At 27.3% G+C, this 24,457-nt stretch overlaps 1 protein-coding gene across 15 annotated transcripts in view; it reads right to left on the reverse strand.

Moving 5' to 3' along the window:
• LOC107443630 (dentin sialophosphoprotein) overlaps positions 1-24,457 on the reverse strand; it is a 137,090-nt gene that overhangs the window by 93,662 nt on the left and 18,971 nt on the right. For 13 of the 15 annotated variants that reach the window (XM_071188400.1, XM_071188405.1, XM_071188403.1 and 10 more), the window contains exons 4-14: positions 19,947-19,979; positions 19,212-19,244; positions 17,540-17,572; positions 15,842-15,883; positions 12,203-12,235; positions 11,462-11,494; positions 9,765-9,797; positions 8,922-8,954; positions 7,109-7,156; positions 6,719-6,760; positions 6,413-6,454 (exon numbers count right to left, since the gene is read on the reverse strand). In XM_071188400.1, coding sequence (XP_071044501.1) covers positions 6,413-6,454; positions 6,719-6,760; positions 7,109-7,156; positions 8,922-8,954; positions 9,765-9,797; positions 11,462-11,494; positions 12,203-12,235; positions 15,842-15,883; positions 17,540-17,572; positions 19,212-19,244; positions 19,947-19,979 — 405 coding nt within the window. The remainder of the gene's footprint in view (positions 1-6,412; positions 6,455-6,718; positions 6,761-7,108; positions 7,157-8,921; positions 8,955-9,764; positions 9,798-11,461; positions 11,495-12,202; positions 12,236-15,841; positions 15,884-17,539; positions 17,573-19,211; positions 19,245-19,946; positions 19,980-24,457) is intronic. The other 2 variants (XM_071188404.1, XM_071188410.1) reach the window with 2 other exon arrangements.

The raw sequence follows: 24,457 nt of genomic DNA on the forward strand, positions 1-24,457 counted from the left end.
TGCATGATGGTTTTTCCGGTGAAAATGTTCAACGAGTCTTTGAGTCAATATACACTTATCAGGAAGAATAGGAGATAAGAAAAATGGTTTATCAATTTGTTCTGTGATTCTAGTCCTGACATGAAAAATATCCCTCTCACCTTTAAAGGCACATAAATTGGGAATTGATCTAACATCTTCAAAAATTTGGATTGCACTAATGGGGTTAAAAGAATCTCAGCATTCTCTATCTCAGTAATAGACAATTCCCCTGTTTGTCTTTCAATAACCAGCATTCCGCTTTTGTTAATGAATCTTAGTACCCATGCAGCTAATCAAATAATTTTATGAAAACTCGAAAATTTGACAGCATACCAAGGTATTGCTTGTTCTGACAAAGTTATGTTACATAAAGTAACCTTTCTTTTCTCAGTTAATATTTCAGGCAATTCAGTACAAATTAATTCAGTGAGAGGCCAATCAACCATATTGGGCCCTAACACCATCGGGATTTCATTAATTGTGTTGGAGTGCACCCGCGTGAAATTAAATATGCTGGATTAATTTTACCTGATAAACGACGCCATTCATTATTCGGAAAAAGACTCTTTATCTCTCTCACTCTGCTTGACACAAAAATTGTCCAGTTCCTGAGCTCTTTAATCCAGTATAACGCCACCATGGAATCACTCTAAAAGGTGGTCTTAATACCTGAAATGTTCATAGCTATTCTTACCGAATGCACTAATCGTATTCCACTGCGGCAGGCCATTAATTTTAATCTGGGGATTGTAACAGTTTTTAACGGCGCAACTCTAGATTTTGCCATAATCAATTGAACCTTTACTCCAGTAGGTGTTTCCAATCTAAAAAAATTACACATCGAGTATGCTTCTTTACACGCATCAACAAAAACGTGCATCTCAGTTGAATTGTTTATTTCAACATAATGTGGTAATTCTACTCCCTTTAATGTATGTATTTCATCAAACCATTTTTTGAACTTTCTGCCAATATTCTCGGGTAAAGGGGTATCCTAATTTAAGTTCAAATTCCACGCTTCCTGTAATAAAATTTTGGGAGGTAAAGTTACAGGACTTATTAGGCTAAAAGGATCGAAAATTCTCTGAACAGTTGCTAAGATATATTGTTTGGCGTATGCTTCCTTAATTTTCGTATCTAAATTAATATTACATCTTAGTGTATATTTGTCCAGATCCCACAAAATACCTAAGACCTTAGTAACGCCTGTGCATTTGGAAACAAATTCGCAATCAACATTACTCTCCCGATTCCTTTAAATTGAAACATCTTTTAGCAAAAATATTTTCAGCATATTTTACAAAATTCTTTAATTACTCTTCAGAATGAACACCCGACACACAATTGTCAAGTAAAAAGACTGCCTTAATTTCTGAGCTAAACACTCATACTCTGGTCCTACATAATCAAGAAGATGGGAAATCGATGCCGCTAATATAAATGGACTCGAAGTTACACCCAAAACAAATCTGCAGTGTCTATAAATTATTTCTTCTTCTTCAGACGGAAAGAAAAATCTCTGTGTTCAGACGCTATCCCTAACATTAAAAACGCTTTCTCAATATCCGCTGACAAACCAATAGGAAAACTTCTTCATCTATCAATTATATCAGGTATAATTTCTAACAAATTTGTTCCTTTAATGATCATTCAATGAACATTTTCCTTTTTCTCAGGCTAAAGCGTCGAACACGGGTCTAATTTTCATTGTCAAAGAATTATTTTTAATTACTGGCTGGTGGGGAAAAAATAACTAGTATCAAAATTATTAGTAACTCTTTCAATTATACCTAAGTTTTCTCATTCTTTCAAAACAGCTTTATAATCCTCAAGATATAATTTATCTATGGCACATTTGCACATTTTTCTGTGACGCCTTGAAGATAATTCTTTATTTGTCGGCAATTCCGTTATTGTTGATTTAAATGACAAATAAAGTTCGTATCTACTGCCTGGAAGAATTTTTATGCTATTTTTAAACTCTTCCAAGACCCTAGAACTTTTTTTCTCATTCTCAATGGGGTCTAAAATACCAATAGATTCCAAAGACCATAAATCACTAATTAACAAGTCTTCCACATTTCATTGATACAGTATCATTTTCATTGATATTCGCTGACTCACTGCCCGCTCACAAGATATCCAAAAAGCATCTCAAACAATTATAAATTAGGTTTCAATTCGACTAGTTAATGAGTTAACAAAGCGCCAATGATTTTTGCTCCAAATAGCAAACTGATCTCATTAACGCAAAATTTATTATCGGATAAAACTATTCCCCTATTTTTTAATTCCCGAATTAATGAGGTATCATTAATTTTAGGCAAGAAGCCACAAATCTTTTCTTCAGAAAATGCTTCTAATTCAAATGAGTACTTTTCATCTAAATCACATATCTTCGAATCATAAACATTATGCATTTTCATTTCCGTTTTTCTCCCCCCAAATAGCCTGTGACTCATTTATATCTTTTGTTTCACTTTAAAATCTAGTTGTTTAGCAATGCTATCACTGACATAGGAATGTTGAGAAGCAGAATCCATCAAAGATCAAGTTATTAATTCTTTATTTTTAAATTTTATATTAACAGTTACTGTCATCAGAAAAATATTTACATTTTTATAATTATTAGCTAATGTATTAGATTCAACAATTTCATTTTCTTTTTTATCACATTCATCAGAATTATTACGATACATAAAAGTATGATGACTTTTGGTACATTTCATGCATACATTTTTTACTTTACAAAATCTAGAAGTAAGTCCCAAACAAAAACATGAGAAGCATGCCCCTTTCCTAATTAAAATTTTTATTTTATTTTCTATACTCATATTTCTAGCATGAAAACATTTTCTAGTGGGATGCTTCTTTTCACATAAATGCAATTTAGAAATTTCATACCTTCTTTTTCCGGATAACTGCTACTTACCAAGCTCAAAGCAGTTGTATTATCCGAAACATTTAATTTATCACTATGTACCTTTTCACATGCGTAAGCTTTTTTTCGATAGTTATAATGATATGAAAACTCCGTTTTTTCTAGGATTATCATCTCTTCACTTACATCTTGTTTCAGAAAATCCATTAAATGTTTCAAATTTCTTTCATCACCTTCAGGGTCTCTAATGTTCCTACTACCTTCATAAGCAATAAGGAGGTCTTCGGGTAAACAAGATTCAATAAGAGGGCTCAAAAAGTCACCATACTTTTCCTCCGTTCTACCTAAGCTTTCGAGGACTCTCAGCTTTCCTTCGATTTCATCGTAAAGGGAGGGGAGGTCTGCTTTAATCCTTCCAGCAACAGCTTTTTACATCACTAGTGACAGTAGGTCTCTCACATAAATCTGTACGAGTAATTCCTCTCACCCAAATCTATTTTTCAACTGTTCAATTGCTTTCAGATATTTTGCAGCAGTTGCAGGAAAAGATTCGATAACTGTAGTAGCTTTGGAATTGGGTATTATAGATTTATTAGATTGTAAAATTTATCATCGTCGGATAACGTTTTACCCTCATGAATTTTTGAAAATTGAGACCAAAATATCAAGTAGTCTTTTGCTTCGCCACAAATTTCTTAAGTTCAATTACAGGCAATTTAAATTTTCTTCTTTCGGGTACATCCATTGGCTGAGGAATCTTGAAGTTTTTTCAGATCAAGAGCACAGTTCTAAGAACCTATCTCTATAGGTTTCTGCGGCTTTGAAATCTTCATATTCTTATTCATTTCACTACAAAAGGGCCTCAAAAATATTTATTTGACTTTCTTCCAAACAAGAAAATTTGTCTTTCAGCCGCATTTCTGAAACTGAGATGGCTTTCATATCTTGTATCTCCTTATTCAGTTCATTATCCAATTTTTTTTGCACAAATTGTGAAGAAAGTGCGCTAACTCTTTCGAAGAACTTTTAATTGGGGTAATTCCATGTTTGTTACCATTATAAAAAAAACTGCTATATCGGACCCCACGTTGGGCACCACTAAAACTTTGTTGTGTGCAACCAGTTCCAAATTTATCTTAATCAGTAAAAATCCACCCGATGTTTTCATAGCAGATCCATACAAAAGGAAAACAAGTACCAAATGTTCACAAACACATTTCATAAGAAAGACACAGATACAAAGATACATGGACAATCAAAATAACAGACAAAACTCTGGGAGCTCTTCATTCTCTAAAATCATTAAGCCATCTGAACGTTCAAGGCTAACGCCTACACATATATGCATAACTCAGAGTGAAAAATAAATCCACTCTCCAGAGACAGCATACTCTTCAGATGTGCTACAGTATCAACTACAGGTCTAACTTTAGTGGTTGTGCTATTCTCCCTAACCAGCACTCAGTGAGGCAGATGATGCATGTTTAATTCTTTCTTATCTTTGATTTCCTCAATGATGCTTCCATCACTCCCTTTATTGAAGACATCTGTGTATTCTTCAAGCCCACCTGTTTCTTTAAGCTNTTTTTTTTTTTTTTTTTTTTTTTTTTTTTTTTTTTTTTTTTTTTTTTTTTGTAATCAGGTAACTTGGACAACTCCAACACATCACTCCCTTTATTGAAGACATCTGTGTATTCTTCAAGCCCACCTGTTTCTTTAAGCTTTAAAAAGTATTCAGATACTTTTCTGCCGTTTTTTTGTAATCAGGTAACTTGGACAACTCCAACACCCAGGGCAGGGGGACCTCGTATCTGCTTCCTTCATTGATTGTTAAGAGTTCTTTTAAAGCATTCAATAGTATCATGATGTATTTTAGTCATCTTTTTTTATTCAGTTTGGTGTAGTTCCTATGGTTTCTAACTTCTATAGATCACTAATGCCATTAAAAAGTAAACTTGTCACCATCAAGGCACTGCTACGAGATTTAGAACTGTCAGATGATTTTCCCAAAAGTGTCCACCCTAATGTTTCTATGTCTGTTAGCCCAGAAGTAAAGTTAAGGATTTTTCCAGCCATGATCTTGTCTGTTATGCCAGCACCAATAAGCAAATGAATTGCAGGAAGAAAAATAAAAGAATATTCTTTATCTGATTGGCAAATTCCATTATTATCCAATCCTGTGTCAAAACCTGTTGCCATTTGATAACTTTCTAAGCAAATCTTCTCTTGATCAAGAACATTGAAAGTACAAAGAATGAGAACTCTTTGTAACATCACTCACGTACAACTTGTATTCCAAATGTTTCTGTTTGTATTCAATTCCTCCTAACAAAATATGGATGAGGGTCATTTATTTTGAAACATGAAATTTCCTTTTACCACAGAATTTTATTATAACCATGTCACTTAAAACTGATGCAACATCGTGCATATAAAAATGATATAAAAGCATCAGTTTCTTCTAATGTCATGATCCATCGAATTTTACGAATTTGTTAATGAGCTTCATTTTTTAGAATATTTTTCTTGTATGTTTTGATAACCAATAATCTATGAAGAGGATTCAGGTATTTAATAGACTATCATCCATAAGATTGTGTGTAGCATGTGGTATGGTTTCCCAACTTTCTTCCAAATATTATGCTTTTATTTTTCTTCCTACATTCTTTGTATCTAAGTGTGTGGCATTCCACACTGTTCCATCTTTTCAAACTTCATTATTTCCTACTTTGAAAGTTATTGCTGATTTTTATTTTAGATTTCTTAGTTCATACTCCTTCTCTTAGAATTTTTGATTTTTTAGTTTTATCCAAAAAATTATCTTAATTATCACGACAAGAAAATCCAGCAATTGTTAGGGCATTGCCTGAGTCAACTTTCATTTTATTCAACGGAATACAAATTATTTTCATTACAAGCAAGTAATCAAGTATTTAAAATAGAAACATTATCATCTGCTTTTGTATAAATTTTTACTTTAAAAAAATACTTCAAATAGTTAAAATAATTCTCTCTGAATTAGAACAGTCTTTGCAGACTACCACAGATATACGTACCTAAAATGAAAACCTTCATTTATCTCTCAATCAGCTCCGATTATTTGAGGATTTTGATTGCAAGACAGACATATTTTTATTATTTCAAAGGAAAAAAATGTTTTATCTTTCGTCATAAATGCATTAAATTTATTTAAGGGTCAACTTGTATTACAGTTCCAGTTAAACGTGTCAATAATACCTCATTTAATTATGTTTGCAAATTCAAATCCTGCAAGTTGTTGCATACTTGAATTATGAAAAGTTAGAAAAGGATTTTTTTGAAATACTTTTCTTGTGGTGATTAATTAAACTTTGATTTGGGTCAAATTGATAGTTTCCAAAGTTAGTGTTAAAATTAAGAAACGCTAAAAGAATGCCAAATGTGAAATAATCAAATTTGCTAAAATTTGCAAAAATAATCACATTTTAAATAAACATTAAAAAAATTAATCAAAGAATTTACAAAAAATACCTGTTTTGTATCTGGAGAATCAGATCTTATACAACTCTTAAGCTGAAAAGAAAATAAATTATAGAAAGAGCAAATAACTTTATACTTTTGATTGTTAACAGAAAACTAATTAATGTCATATAAAGCATAGAAAACTAAATTATCAAATACACTACTATACTCAAAAAATGGAGCATATCTTCAAAGTTAGACTGTTAAAATTTACAAACGCCAAAAAATGCCAAAAGTGAAATAATCAAATTTGCTAAAATTTGCAAAAATAATCACATTTTAAATAAAACATTAAGAAAATTAAACAAAAAATACCTGTTTGTTATCTGGAGAATCAGAACTTTCGCTATTTCTTTTCTGAAATGAATTTTAGAAAAAGTAAATGACCTAATCTTATACAACTCTTAAGCTGAAAAGAAAATAAATTATAGAAAAAGTAAATAACTTTATCCTTTTGATTGCCAGCATAAAACTAATTAATGTCATATAAAGCATAGAAAACTAAATAATCAAATAAACTACTATGCTCAAAAAATGGAGAGCATCATTTGGGTCAAATTGATACTCTACAAAGTTATAGTGCTAAAATTTAGAAATGCCAAGAAATGCCAAAATTAAATAATCAAATTTGATAAAATTTGGAGAAAAAATAATTAAATTTTAAATAAACATTAAAAAAATTAAACAAAAAGTTTACAAAAATACCTGTTTCTTAGATGAAGAATCGGAACCTTCGCTTTTCCTTTTCCTTTTCTGAAATGAATTTTAGAAAAAGTAATAAACCTAATCTTTTTGATTACTAACATAAACCAGTTAACGTCACATAAAAAATAGAAAACTGAATAATTAAATACACTATCACCCGATTGTACACAAAAAAAGAAAGAAAATAATTCCAAAATAATTACCAGCTTCATTCCTGCGTGAAGGTTATCCAAAAACACAATAAATTTATTATCTTATTAAAGCAATATTAAGAAGTTTGAATTATCCATTATAAAAGCAGAATAANTGTTGTTATATATATATATATATGTGTGTGTGTGTGTGTTAGTAAACAAAATGGGTCACTTTAATTTTAAAAAAAACTGTTCCAAAATAGACTTTTAGTATAAATCTTACTCTGTTTAAGTTTTAAAAAAAAATTAATTTCTTGAGCAACAATACATGTATCAAAATATTACTTTTTAAAATTATGTAAAAAATAATAATTTTTATACAGACCTAACCATTAAAAAATGGCTAGTGTAACATGAAATAGCATCGTTAATCATGAATCCTAGGTATTTTACAAACATTGATAATAGCAATGTTGTTGAAAAAACATCATTTTCCACAAAATATAAAAGATTTACTTGTTGCAGATATGCAGCATAATCACAAAACAAATTAAAGGATTATCTGAATTTAAAACTGACTTTAATTTAAAATACTAATTCTGCCTTCTACAAAATTAATTTACTAACTGGAAGGCCAGGTGCATCTTTCATGCCAAATACCTGCAGTGATAAATGAGTTTACGCAATTCTTATTTATATGAATTTTAAATAAAAATTACACAGCTTATTACCACTTCTGAAAATCCTAATTTAAAAACAAAAATCATTAGATAATATAAAAAGCTTATCAAGCACAGCCAAAGAATATTTTCTAGGAGAGGTTTTTTTAATTAATAGGATTATATGCATTCATATGTACCGGTTAGCAGAACTTACTTGGTACAAAGGCAGGTGCCACTAATTTATTTTGGGACATAAATAAAAATATTGCTATGGATTTCCACATGGTTTTTGATATCTTATTTTTTTCATATGGTTATCGGTACATTATAAATTTAAAAAATGAATATGAATTTTTTTAAAAATACTGCAATTGTGAATTAAAAATACTTTTTAAATAAATTTTAGGAACCAACTTTTTACGACAAAGCTCATTTTTCTTAGTAACTTAGATTATTGATAGCATACAGAAGAAAACATCCCTTATTTATGTTTTTTTTTTATTTCAATACTTAATTCAGAACAATTAATTGATATTAATGCTACAAATTGTACACTGCTAAATAATGACATTAATGTAAATAATGCTGAATTATAACATTTTTATATACACTAACAACCGAAGAGGTCAACAACTTTTACATACATGAACTACTAAAAAAATATTTAAATATTAAATGCTTATCTGTTTGTTAAGTGGAATTGTAAAGTAAAAATATAAGTATTCAAGATCTTTAGTTATCAGACTTTTTTATGTTCACATATTTATTACAAGAATAATTTTTTTAGTATTCTTAATCAACACATTATTCAATAGCTGTGAAATACATTATAATGGTTTAATAACTTTTAATTTGGTACTTAAAATACTATTTAACCTTTTTTTTCCTTCAAATAAACAGAAAAGAACCTAATACTTAATCATGTCACAAAGCATAGAAAAGTTTTAAAGAAAAAAAAAACATTAAATTAAAAAGAATATGCAGCGAAAAAGTAAAAATTAAATATCACATATTTACCTGTGTGTCAGCTGACCAATGGACACTTTTGCCCTGAAAACACAATATAAAAGCAAAATAAGATCTTTAGTAATTGAACTTTTTTATCATGTTCACAGGAGTGATTGTGAGTCCAACTCAAAAATCCGGAAAATTTCTTGAGTAAAATCATTAAAGATGCATAATGTCTTTATAAATTTAAATCATTGATATTTTCAAAACATTGAATTCTAAATAAATTTTATACAGCATAATTTAAATGAATAGTTATGCGTAAGTTTATTTTTATCTCTCCTCGCATTTATTATTCTACCAGAAAAAATATTTACAAATGAAAGATGCCAAATATAAATTCTAGTTCTTCTTCTTGGGCACTACAGTCTATGACAGACCAAGGCCGTCCCAAAAAGTTTCTGCCATCTTGATCTATTCTGTGCCATGGCCTAGTTCTAATATTTTTAAATAAGATTTTCAAGAATTTTTATACATAAATGTGATTGATGATTTCATAAAACTTCTGACCTAAGATTTCCGGAAACTTCCGGAGCGCAGTTAGGGAAAAATCCGGAAATCCGGAGTTTTTCCGGAGCACAGTCACCTCTGTGTTCACATATTTATAACAACGTGAATTTTTTTAGTATTCTTAATCAACATATTAATCAATATCTGTGAAATACATTTTAATGGTTTAATAACTTTGAATGTAATGCTTAAAATACTATTTAACCTTTTTTTTTCAAATAAACAGAAAAGAACCTAATACTTTATAATGTCACAAAGCATAGAAAAATTTGAAGAAAAAAATACATTCAAATAACAAGAACATGCACACAAAAAAGTAAAACTTAGTTCACAAATATTTACCGGTTTTTTAGATGACCCAGGAACACTTGTGATCTAAAAACACAACATAAAAGCGTTATTTTTAAGGTAAAATTAAATATTTTGCATTATCATGTATGAAAGCAGAATAAAAAATATGGAAAAAATAATTGTAAGTGTCCAGAATGGATGCCTTTCATCTGAATTTGTTCCAAAATAAACAGATAGTAGAAAACATTAAATGTTTAATGGTCAGAAATTAAAAATTCATACTTAAATAATAATATATGCTTACAAATCTACTTTTTATAATTATTTTTTAAAAATAATTTTTGTAAAAGCTTAGCTCGCTGTTTCCCTTCAAATCAAACAGAATTTCAAAAAATAGCCCCTCTCCCATCAAAGATTTGCTAAAAAAAAACAAATAGTACACTTATAGATATTTTGATACTGACTTTGAAAATAATGATATTAGAATTAGGAAAAGGTTTAAAACGTTATAAGTGGTAATATTTTTGCAGAAATGGCTCTTTCGGCATAATTTTGATTTACAAAACAATAGCTATTAAAGGCTGTAACCCATCTGAAATTTGCCGCAGAAGAATATTTCTCTTTTTTTGTTTTGTTCATAATAAAGTAATCTATTACTTAAGAATATTTTAACCAAAATACTATTATATATAATAGGTTTTTTTGCAGTCTTTTGACTTCTACTAACTTCATGCATTGCTTTTATATCAGTAAATTATTTCATTTTGAAGTTTTTTTTGCTATAAAGTTAAGCAACTTCATCTGTTGAATTTCAGCATTACAAAAAATTTTATTTCAAATCATTTTAGACAATAGTTGGGAGTGCATCCTTTGTAGTCCATTTTCTATGGGTTTGTTCCAGTATTTGGGACATTTAAATCAGATGTTTTTTCTTCTGATTTAAATTACTTTATTTTATATCAAGCTTCGTTTTGTTTTGCTAGATGTTTAGTGAATTTTCTGAAATTTCATTTTTAATGTTGATTTTTTTTCTAAGCTAATATAAATTGAAATCAAAAGTCTTTTTCTATTTACATTTACTATTTTAGAATTTTTATTTTCAATTAATAAATTTCAAATTTATTAAGATTCAATTAATTTTAAATGCTAGTGCAATTAATTTAATCATATTTTGCAGTCATAGACACTCTTGCATTTTAAAACTTTCAAACCAACAGAGTACATCATTTGAAAATAATTTAGTATATGCACTGCAGATAAATTTTATAAGATCTCATAGAAAAAGATAATAAATAATAAAACTTTCAATATATTGCTTTTAATGAAATTGTTTCTGGTATAATTTAAAATTATTAGTATTACTCAATTTATATATTTTGAAACTAGACTAAGAATATCAAAACATTAAACATCACCAACTTAGAATTAAAAAACAAATAAATGTTCAAAGTTAAATGAACAACAAATAAATATTCAGCAAACAATAAATAAATATTCAAAATTAAATGAAAAAAAAATTCTGCTAAAGAATAAAAAAGTACAAATAAATGTACCACAAATACCTGTTTCTTAACTGAAATAATCATAACTTTTGCAATTATCTTAAATAGAAATAAAAATGTAACAAAATATAAATTTCATTCTTTTAACTGGCATTGTAAAACATATTTTCATAGAAAGCATAAAAAAGTGAATACTCAAATTCATTGACACACTACCAAGATAATACATAAAAATGAAACATTTACCTCTTTTTCAGCTGCGTCAAGTCCACTTTTATCCTGAAAGTACAATTAATATTAAGTTTAATTATCTATGGTAAAATTAGAAATTTTGAACTATCGCATACTCAAGAAAAATTAAACAGGTAGCAAAAAACATGCCCCATTTAAATTGAAAAAAAAAATTAAACATTTCACACTTAAATAATAATATAGTGGATCACTATCACTTCTAACAACTACCAATTCTTAAGGCACCAATTTTTTACTCTAAAAGCTTCATGTTAAAATGTCTTCTAAGAGAAACCAAGGAAAGGATTAACAGTTAGAAAATTCCTTTTTCTTATTATCTCCTAGTAATAAGTAAACAAAAAACATTTAAAAAAATATTAGGAAAAACGACTTACAGGAAATGCCATGATTTAAATTAAGTAAACTCTCTTTAAAAATTTATTATTTAAATCAAACCAACTAAACATGACCAACTAAGAATTAAAAAACATCAAACAAATGTTAAAAGTTAAAGGGAAAAAATTGCTGCTAAATATTAAAAGAGTACAAATAAATGTACCACAAATACCTGTTTCTTAACTGAAATAATCATAACTTTTGCAATTATCTTAAATAGAAATAAAAATGTAACAAAATATAAATTTCATTCTTTTAACTGGCATTGTAAAACTTATTTTCACATAAAGCAAAACAAAAAGTGAATAATCGAATTCATTAACACACTAACAGGATAATACATAAAAATGAAACATTTACCTCTTTTTGAGCTGTGTCAAGTCCACTTTTATTCTGAAAGTACAATTAATTTTAAGCTTTATTATCTATGGTAAAATTTGAAATTTTGAGCAATCACATACTCAGGAAAAATTTTACAGGTAATACAAAACTTGAAAAAAAGATTAAACATTTTGCACTGAAATTATAATACAGTGGATCACTACCACTTTATTCAGGCACCAAATTTTTACTCTAAAAGCTTAACGTTAAAATGTCTTCTAAGAGGAACCAAGAAAAGAATTAACAGTTAGAAAATTCTTCTTTCATATTATTTCTTAGTAATGAGGAATCAAAAAAAAAAAAACATTAAAAAAAATATTAGGAAAAACGACTCTCAGGGTCGCTTCTTTTGAAACATGAAATTTCCTTTTACCATGGAGTTTTATTACAACCATGTCATTTAAGACTGATGCGACAACATGCATATAAAAGCATCAGTTTCTTTTATTGTTATAATTCATTGAATTTTATAAATTTGCTAATGAGTTTCATTTTTAGAGCATTTTTCTTGTATGTTCTGATAACCATTAATCTATGAAGAGGATACAGGTATTTGACAGACTATCACCCATAAGATTGTGCGTAGCATATGGTGTGGGTCCCCAACTTTCTTCCAAATATTATGCTTCTATTTTTCTTCCTACATTCTTTGTATCTAATTACGCGGCATTCCACACAGTTCCATTTTTTCAAACTTCATTATTTTCAACTTTTAAAGTTATAGCTGATTTGGATTTTTTAGAGTTTATATTCCTTTTCTCAGAATTTTTTATTTTTATCCAAAAAATGATCATCATTATCACAACAAGAAAATCTAGCAATTGTTATGGCTTTTCCTGAGTCAACTTTCATTTTATTCAGCCAAATTCAAATTGTCTTATTACAAGCAAGTACTCATCACCACTACTCAAAATTGAACATTATCATCTGCTTCTGTCTAATTTTTTATTTTAAAAAAATACTTCAAAAACTCAAAATAATTCTCTCTGAATTCAAATGGTCTTTACAAACCAACAGAGATACACATACCTTCAAGGGAAATCTTCATTTATCTCTCAACCGGTTCATATTATTTGAAGTTTTCTTTTGCAAGACATACAAACTTTTATTATTTCCAAGAAAAAAAGGATATCTTTTTCCTCATTAATGCATTAAATTTATTTATGGGTCAACTTGTATTACAGTTCCAGTTAAACGTGTTAATAATACTTCATCTAATTATGTTTGCGTGTTCAAATTCTGAAAGTTGTTGCAGTTATAAAAGGATTTTCTTATAAATAATACTTTTCGTGTGATGATTAATTAAACTTTTATTTGGGTCTAGGACTGGGCGATATTAGAAATTATATATTGTGATGCATCGTCAGTTTTGCATCGGGATATAGCGATGTATCGCGATATGGTATTTTTGAATTTCATTTACTTGTAAGGCACAGAAAGTCAGATTTTTATCAAAACTCCATTCTCAGATTGATTTAAATCAATTTATAAATTTGAAGATATACAGGGTGATTCTAAAAAGATGGGCAAAATTTTAGGAAGTGATAGTACACACCCAAGCAAACAATTTTTATCAAAGAATGCATGGTCCAAAACAAAACGCAAAACCGCTAGAGGGCGTCAAAGTTTATGTTCTTATATGAGGCAAAAACACACAAAAAATGATGAAGTTAAGTTATAAAAGCAAATTTAATGGCATGTGATTACAATAAGTGTTCAAAACAGTGGCTGGCAGCGGCTATGCACGCAGTACAATGGCGAAGAAAAGATAGGTGAACATTCTGAAACACACCAGGCATATCACGAACTTTCCCTGCAACAGACGAAAGCTTGGCGAGAAGTAATGCAGCGCAGTAACTCGCAACAGGAATGGAGCTTTCACGTTTGCATCAAACAACTTTTCAAATGCGCCAGCACCTTTGCATTTTGTTTTCGACCATACATTCTTTGATAAAAATTGCTTGCATGGGTGTGTACTATCACTTCCTAAAATTTTGCCCATCTTTTTAGAATCACCCTGTATATGTTTTGCTTAGGAAAGATATTAAGTAAATTGACTACAATGTACAAATCTTACTTAAAATATTTATTGAAATGTTTGTTTAGAAATTCATAATACGCTTAAAACAAAGTGTTAAAAACTTTTTTTTTAAAACGTTTTTTACAAATTAAAATTTTCTTGTACAATTATGCAAAAATAATTACATAACTATTAAGTTCGATCGTAATGTTCAATTTCTAAATGAAAAAGTAAATGCTAGTTTTGTTACATTTTCTATAAATGAAATATTTCTTAATTTAAAAATAAATAATAAAAAAATAAATAAAATTGAAATTTATCAATATATTTACCTAACAGTATAGAAAGAAAATTTAAAAAATAAGTTTGTTAAAAAAATTTTGTATGTTTAAAACAATGTGCTAAATAAATTTTAGAAAAAAAAAATCGCTTTTAAAACACTATTTTTTTTTGTTATTATTTCAGATAAATAATTAAATTAAATTGAATAATGATCGAATTATGAACGAAAAACAAAGTAAGGTTTAATTTCTTAAAAATTAAAACAAAAGAATTGTGATATTCCATAATATATTTAGTTAATTAACAAATAATATGAAAAGAATATTTTTTAAAAAAATTATTATACTCTTTATTAAAACGAAGTGCCAAATGATTTTAAAAAATGAATAAAATACGCAAACCTTTCAAATTTTTTTCAATAAACAAAGTGGAGTGATTTATGTCCAAATCCAAATGACAAAAAATAAGTTTTGTCTTAACTTTATTTCTAAAAATAAAAACAACAAGATTTATAAATTTAAAATCGGTAATAAAAACCTATTATATTATTAGTAGTTTTATCCAAAAAGTTTTTAATAAATTAAAAGAAAGTAAAAAAATAACCTATCAAATTTAATTCTTTATGGGCGCCTTAAATTAGATTTCCGATAATTTTCACATTTAAAAATAAAAAAAGTTTTGTTAAAAAAAAACTTATCTAATTAATGAAGAAACTCCTCTTTATATATTCTTTTCAATAATAGATTGCCTTCAGAACAAGGTAACATCGGCGATCACGAAGTTATTCTCACTGAAAATAATCTACAAGGAACGATATCAAGTCGCTACAAAGAAAAAAAAACTAAGAGGTGCGAAAACGAACATGCGAGATTACGATATATGTTCTCAAAAATCTGATTCTGAAGCTCACCAATCAAGGTCATTTCAACTTAACGAAACGAACATCGTCGTCCACAGCGCGAGTCGACATCGGAACGTAAGAGAAGAGTCTTATATCGCTATATCGTTTTCTTATATCCTTGCGTGTCTTATATCGCTATATTGTTTCGCGCTCGTTGTCTTTACTCGACGGCTTAAATCAGATTTCTGATGTATCGTCTTGCCGATATATGCGTTAAATCGATATGTCTCGATACATCGATTTATAGCCCAGTCCTATTTGGGACAAACTGATACTCTCCTAAGTTACAATGTTAAAATTTAGATAAGCTAAATAAATTCCAAAAGTAAAACAATCAAATTTGCTAAAACTTTCAAAAATAATCACATTTTAAATAAACATTAAAAAAATGAAACCAAAAATTTACAAAAAATACCTGTTTCTTATCTGGAGATTCAGATCTTATGCAACTCTTAAGCTGAAAAGAAAAATAAATTTCAGAAAAAGTAAACAACTTTATCTTTTTGATTACTAACATAAAACTAACTAATGTCACCTAAAACATAAAAAACTGAATAATCAAATCCACTATCACCCTACTATACACAAAAAAGAAAGAAAATAATAGCAAAATAATTACAAGCTTTTTTTCTGAATCAAGATCAATTTTAACCTAAAAAAATAACACACTTAATTCTTTATTAAAGCAATGTTAAGAAGTTTGAATTATTCGTTTTAAAAGTAGAATAAAAAATATATATACAGTGTAATGTCCCATATCCAGACATCTCTTTTCCGGAAAGGTCAATTTCTGGGACACTTTTTAACAATCAAAATAAACAAACATCTCCCTCATCTTCCCCTCTCTTAAAAAACAAAAAAAACAAAAAAAAAATGACATGTTTTTTTCTTTTCTAGCTAGTGATTTATGCATTGAACCCATAAATAACCAGAAAGAGGAAGAGAAGATCTACCAAGACCATCCAGTGACCCTTAGTGATGCTCCTCTTCCGGAATGGAGGAAAGAAGGGAGATTTGTTTTCAAAGGAGCACAACTGAGTTCCCTCTCCCCTTCTTTCCTATGCAGCTGGATAGTAAAAGAGGCATTTCCTGGAACCCTTTTATTAGTGTTAGGGAAGGAAGAAATACTGTGAAAAAGGGGAGTGGAGAGGGAGTCACTTTCAGTCACACAAGAAAAAATAAAGAGAACCCAATCAGCATGCCACGCCTTAATGCTTCATTGATAGCCAATGATGGGAGAAAAAATAAGAATTTGTCACTTCCCCACCCTCAACTTGAATGACAAATGAGGGGATGAATTTTTCTCCTCCACCTACCCACCTTAAAGAATGATGGGAATTTTTCTTTCTTGCTTGAATTGTTCTAGTTCAAAATGGCAGCAAGAGCAATTAATATTTACATAACTGTCAATTTTTTTTTCTATATTTTAAGCAATAATTTTTCTTTCTAATATTTCGATTTTGATTGATTAGATATAATTCTAATATTAAAACATTATTGCCTGAAAAATAATGTTCATTTATTTTTTGCTTCTTAGATTCAGGTCGTTTTAAGCTTTGATTACCTTGGGGTCTATTATACGGAAAAATCTAATATCCATACTTCAGAAAGTCCCACCAATTCCGGATACGCAACTTTCCACTGTATGTTAGTAAACAAAATGGGTCACTTTCATTAAAATCTATTTCAAAATAAAATTTTTGTATTAATCTTACTCTGTTAAAATTTAAAAAAAAAAAAAATTCTTGAGTAACATTACAAATCTCTTTTTTAAATTATTCTGAAAATATTTTTTTTAAGACCTAACCACTAAAAATGGTTAGTTTAATATGAAACAACATTATTAATCATGAATCCCAAGTATTTTATGAATGTTAATGAAGGCAATGTTGTTGAAAACACATCAAAAATTTTCCACTAAATATTGAGCATAATGGTTTAATAACTTTTAATTTGGTGCTTAAAATATCATTTAACCTTTTTGTTCAAATGAGCAGAAAAGAACCTAATACTTAATCATGTCACAAAGCATAGAAAAATTTGAAGAAAAAAATACAATAAAATAACAAGAACATGCACACAAAAAAGTAAAACTTAGTTCACAAATATTTACCGGTTTTTCAGATGACCCAGGAACACTTGTGATCTAAAAACACAATATAAAAGCGTTGTTTTTAAGGTAAAATTAAATAATTTACATTATCATGTATGAAAGCAGAATAAAAAATATGGAAAAAATAATTGTTAGTGTCCAAAATGGATTTCTTTCATCTGAATTTGTTCCAAAATAAACAGATAGTAGAAAACATTAAATGTTTAATGGTCAAAAATTAAAAATTCATACTTAAATAATAATATATGCTTACAAATCTACTTTTTATAATTATTTTTTAAAAATAATTTTTGTAAAAGCATAACTGGATGTTTCCCCTTAAATCAAACAGAATTTTAAAAAAAAAAGATTCACAGATTTGTTATAAAAAAACAAATAGTACACTTACAGATATTTTGATACTGACTTTAAAAATAATAATATTAGAATTAGTAAAAGGTTTAAAAAGTTATAAGCGGCAGAAATAGCTCTTTCAGCACAATTTTGATTAACACAACAATAGCTATTAATGGCTGTAACCCATCTGAAATTTGTCCTAGAAGAATACTTTTTTTTTGTTCATAATAAAGTAATCTATTACTTAAAAATATTTTAGCCAAAATACTATTATACTTAATAGGTTTATTTTGCAGTCTTTTGACCCATTGAGTTGAGTAACTTCTGCTAATTTCATGCATTGCTTTTATATCAGTAAATTATTCTATTTTGAAGTTTTTTTAGCAATAAAGTTAAGCAGCTTCATCAGTTGAGTTTCAGCATTACACAAATTTTTATTTCAAAAAATTTTAGACAATAGTTGGGAGAGTATCCTTTGTACTCCACTTTCAATAGGTTTGTTCTAGTATTTGGGACATTTAAAACAAATGTTTTTTCTTCTGATTTTATTTTATATCAAGCTTCGTTTCGTTTTCTAGATGTTTAGTTAATTTTCTGAAATTTATTTTTAATGTTGATTTTTTTTTCTAAGCTAATATAAATTGAAATCAAAAGACTTTTTCTATTCACATTTACTATTTTTGAATTGCAATTTTCATGTATTGCTTTTATATCAGTAAATTATTCCATTTTGAAGTTTTTTTAGCCATAAAGTTAAGCAACTTCATCTGTCGAACTTCAGCAGAGTACATCATTTGAATACAAATAATTTAGTATATACACTGCAGATAAATTTTATAAGGTCTCATATAAAAAGGTAATAAATAATAAAACTTTCAATATTTTGCTTTCAATTAAATTTTTTCTGGTATAATTTAAAACACTTTAAAACTTTTATTAGTATTACTCAATTAATATATTTTGAAACTAGACTAACAATTTCAAAACATTAAACATCACCAACTAAGAATTAAAAAACAAATAACTATTCAAAGTTAAATGAACAACAAATAAATATTCAACAAACAATAAATAAATATTCAAAGTTAAATGAAAAATATTGCTGCTAAAGATTAAAAAAGTACAAATAAATGTAAAACAAATACCCATTTTTTAATTGAAATATTCAGAAGGACAAGTTTTGCAATTATCTTAAATAGATATAAAAAATAAGAAAAAACAAATTTCCTCCTTTTAACTACCAGTGAAAAACTTTTTTTCACAGAAAGCATAAAAAAGTGAATAATCAAATTCATTGACACACTACCAAGATAATACATAAAAATGAAGCATTTACCTCTTTTTCAGCTGTGTCAAGTCCACTTTTATTCTGAAAGTACAATTAATATTAAGCTTTATTATCTATGGTAAAATTAAAAATTTTGAACTATCAGATACTGAGAAAAAATTACACGCTTAGCAAAAAACTTGCCCCCATTCAAATTGGAAGAAAAAAATAACATTTCACACTTAAAGAATAATACAGCTGATCACTATCATTTCCAACAACTACCAATTAGGAAGGTACCAATTTTTTACTCTAAAAGCTTAATTTTAACATTTCTTCTAAGAGAAACCAAGAAAAGGATTATCAGTTAGAAAATTCCTTTTTCTTATTATCTCTTAGTAATAAATAAGCAAAAAACATTTAAAAAAATATTAGGAAAAATGACTTCCAGGAAATGCTACAATTCAAATTAAGTAAACTCTTTTTAAAAATTTGTTATTTAAATCAAACCAACTAAACATTACCAACTAAAAATTAAAAAACATCAAACAAATGTTAAAGGGAAAAAAATTGTTGCTAAAGATTAAAAGAGTACAAATAAATGTACCACAAATACCTGTTTCTTAATTTAAATAATCACAACTTTTGCAATTATCTTAAATAGAAATAAAAATGTGAGAAAAGATAAATTTCCTCCTTTTAACTAACATTGTAAAACTTATTTTCACATAAAGCATACAAAAGTGAATAATCGAATTCATTAACACACTGCCAAGATAATGTATAAAAATGTAAAACATATACCTCTTTTTCAGCTGAGTCACATCTTCTTTTATTCTGAAAGTACAATTAGTATTAAGCCTTAATATCAATGGTAAAATTCGAAATTTTGAGCAATCACATACTCAGGAAAAATTTTACAGGTAATACAAAACTTGAAAAAAAGATTAAACATTTTGCACTGAAATTATAATACAGTGGATCACTACCACTTTTTTCAGGCACCAAAATTTTACTCTAAAAGCTTAATGTTAAAATGTCTTCCAAGAGGAACCAAGAAAAAAATTAACAGTTAGAACAGGNAAGCTAAATTATTTTGGTCAATAAATTTTTTTCTCCCAAGTTTTTCGTAGGCCCCTGAATTTCGTAGGCCCTAGGCACGTGCCTAGTGTGCCTATAGGATAATCCGGCCGTGAGTTAGAAAATTCCTCTTTCTTATTATTTCTTAGTAATGAGGAAGCAAAAAAAAAAACATACAAAAAATATTAGGAAAAACGACTCCCAGGAAATATCATTATTTAAGTAATGAACACTCTCTTTAAAAATGTATAATTTAAATCAAACTTTTGGAGAAAATTTTTTTATACTTTTCATGCAGCAATTTAGAATTTGAAGAGGAAAGTCTGTCTAATAACAATATTTAGCATAACAGACCTAAAACTACAGCTCAAAAGACTGTAAAAGTTATTAATGTAAATGTTTTTTTTTTTTTTCAAATTTAAAAATAAACAAAAGAGAAAGATTCTTTAGGGGGAAAAATTGAATGTTCCATCCAAAAGAAATATATTCTGTTTGCTCATTGAATAATTTATCCCTTTTTTTCAATAGTTGAGAGTGCACACCATAATTTTTTCAAAACTTAAGTTTTTTTTAAGTTAATGCTTACTTTTTAAAACAAAAAAAATCAATTTTATAAAACAATAACTTTAGATAGTTCAAAAAGAATAATACCATGTTTATTAGTTTATGTTTACTCTTTTTTTTTTCACTTTTATTAAGTGATAACATATAAAAACATTTAATGATTTTTTTTAACATTATTTTGATTATTATACAACACTAGTTTATAATAGTAGTAACAAATTATTTAGCTTAATTTATGCACAATGTAAATTTTTTTAATTACAATTATTTTTTATTAATATTGTGTAACAATTTTTAAAGATACTATTTACTTTTTGCAATAATCCAAAGTTTTTAGTATCACTTTAACTTATTTCCAGATAACCATTAAACAACTTCCAGCTTGTTTGGAACTCTAAATTAATAGTCTGATTTGTTTTAAGTATAAATTTCTAGAAATAATTTGATGGAATAATTCTGCCAAATATTCTTATAATTTTTAACCAATAAGATAACTTCATACAAAATATTTTTTTCCATTACTGATTAACTATAAATGTAACATAAAAATCATTAGTATGTTTCAATAGAATCTGTTCTAAACAATGTTATTTGATTATCAAATGACTTTTGAAAAACTAGCACCAGACTTGGAAGACTGTGTGTGAATTACACTAAATGCATAAAAATATATAAAAAGTGGCACATTATTGCACGTAATAGAAATATTATTCCTTTAGAATTTAAGGCAATCTCATATCAAGGAACTTATACTGTTAAATTATAAATTAAGTACGTTTTTGATGGATCTGATTTTCTCATTATCTTTTGGGTAATTGTTAAAAACGAATTAAGTCAGTAAAAACTTCTTTACGTTTTGGACATTGTGGGTAAAGCAATCATATCACTAATTACAAAGCTAGACTAATTTTATTTATAGTACTCTTATATTAAAGATATATTTTGTATGAATTAGAATTGTATTAGATTTTGTACTATTTTACAATCACAACTATATGTTTGAAAATTAAAATGAAATGTAATTCCTATAAGAACAATTTCCTAAAATTTACTTAAAAAAGTAAGCATTAATAAATATCTAAGAATAAAAAAGCTCGAAAAATCAATACAACAGAATATTTTTAAAATTGTTTACAAATACATTCTGAAACTGAGAAAAATTGAATTTTTGTATTAACATTCCTTACAATAAGATTATACATCAATTTTAACCTTTTACAGGTAGTAGTTACAAAGCAGAAATTTTGACATGGTTTTTTAATTTTAAGAAAATAAAACATCAAAATTCTCGACTTACTATGGTTTCACAATATATCCTGAATACATTATAGAATGTATCATGTTCCACCAAAGTTTTTACCTACTGCTAAGATATTAGCCATTAAATACAGAAATTTACCCTTAAACTTAAAAGACTTCTATAAAATTTTTTCATGTATCTCTTTTAGAGTTTTAATTTTAATAAAGAGGTTAAAAATTAAAATTAGCAATCTACGATTTCCATACTTAATTATCAGTTCAAAATTTCATAAAATTCCTATTAAATTTAGAAAATCACTTGCAAATTTAATATTTACCTAACTAAACCTGGCACTATTTTCTCTGACTACTTAAATAAAATTATTAACAATATTATTAACGGTTATTCTTGGATTATCACTAACAATCAACCAATCTTAGAATTTATTAAACCAAATAAAATTAATTCTATTGGGACTATGATTTCCAGGATCCCCTTTCTAAACTAAAAGATGTTCTTTTGAGTTATTACTAAGATTATGAAAAATATTCTTAATTACAATTTAGATTCTTGGGAAATTCTAATTAATATTTGTCTTTTTAATAATTATCTTTACAATAGAAAATATATTTTTATTCAAATTGATAGAATACCACAGGGCTCTAATTTTTCATCTCTCTTAGCTAACTTCTTTTAACAAAAAAAAAAGGGAAAAAATTATACTCTTAATATTAAATTTGTTTTCAGATTTATTGATGATTTAATTATCTTTAATTTTGAAGATTATACAATTTTGTTAAATAATACAGTTGAACCTCATTAACACGAAATCGCTTAACGTGAAATACAGCTTTACATGAAACACGTGTTTGGTCCTCTGAGTCAGCAATCAATTATTAATGTATATTACATGTTTAACATGAAATTTTCAAGCTAACTATCGCTTAACATGAGAGGAAACTGGACACAGAACAGATAATAAGCATGTGAATAAAGTGCCAATTATTCATTTAAAGGAATGCTATTTCTATTTTCTCCCTTTGTTAGAAGTAGTGCATAATATGCATTAATAGTATGTAATAAATCGCTTTTGTGATGTGTCAGATAAGATGAAATCCGGTTAACATGAAATCATTATGATAGTATCTCCAATTTAGAGTTAACGAGGCTGGACTGTATTTACCCTGAACAAATAATCTTGCTTCATAATCATAATGATAATATTAATTTAATTTTTTGGATTTAGGTGTTAAAAAAGAAGAAAATATCTGCGTTGTTGATTTATACAATAAAAGAAATAATTTTAATTTTAATATAAATAAACTAAATACTTGGAATTTTAGTGTTTCTAAAAACATTTATTTAAATAACATTTTCAATCAAATTAATAGAATTAAAAGAATGTGTAGTAATGTTTATTTATCCAAAAAAACGAACAGACAAACTGTTTCAAAATATGAAGGGCAAAAAATGGATACCCTAATGAATGCAACTAAGGTAATTAAAATCTATATAAAATCATTGAGTTAATTGTATGTCATTTTAAAAAATAAATTTACTAAAAACTTCTTTGTTAACTAAATTTATAATTTTATCGTGTGCAAATCTAATTTGGGCAAATCTGTGGCTAAAACTCACTGCAAACCGAGCAAATCTGTGGCTAAAACTCAATGCAAACCGGGCAAATCATGTTTCATTTTCTTTTTTTAAATGAATGTTGATATTTTTCTAAAATCATTAAAATTGTATAATTAAATATCAACCTTATTATTTATGAACTTTAAATTATCCAGCATAATATTATTACCTTGCGCACATCCATTTTCGGGACAATACAAGATAAGTAACAAATCATATGTACTTCAGTAAAGCAGTAAGAACATGCCATAAAAAGATCCCTCTATTTACGCTTCTAACCTCTACTTTTGCCTCGATTTTCATATTTTGTAATCTGTAAACTTATTTCGAAAATATTTCAAATCATTTTTGAAAGATTCCAGAATCGTGTTCATTTGAATTTGCTACTCGCTTTATAGATTGCATTTTAATCTGTATTTTTCTTGCATTTTTCTTTTTTTTACACAATGTATTTTATCTCGCATATTTTTTACCTAGAATGTTCTATTTTCATTTTAAAAAAATTTTGGGGGGGGGTGCTCCTCACACTATTGTATTCATACATTTTGCTTTGGCTACAGTAATACAATATTACAAAGCACTCTTTTTTGCGGATATAATCATGTGAGTTGAAGACGAGATTATATCTTTTTATTATTTTGTTTTCGGCTTTTTAATAATTTTTTAAATATTTTAAAATATATTTTATTTTAACTTTTCTTCTCATTAATCTCTATTAAATTACTCTCCATGTTTTCTCCATATTTTTGACTTATATATGTGTGTCTATATAAATATATAGACACACATATAT

Source organism: Parasteatoda tepidariorum, chromosome X2 (genome assembly GCF_043381705.1).
Source record: "Parasteatoda tepidariorum isolate YZ-2023 chromosome X2, CAS_Ptep_4.0, whole genome shotgun sequence".
NCBI classification, from domain to species: Eukaryota; Metazoa; Arthropoda; class Arachnida; order Araneae; family Theridiidae; genus Parasteatoda; species Parasteatoda tepidariorum.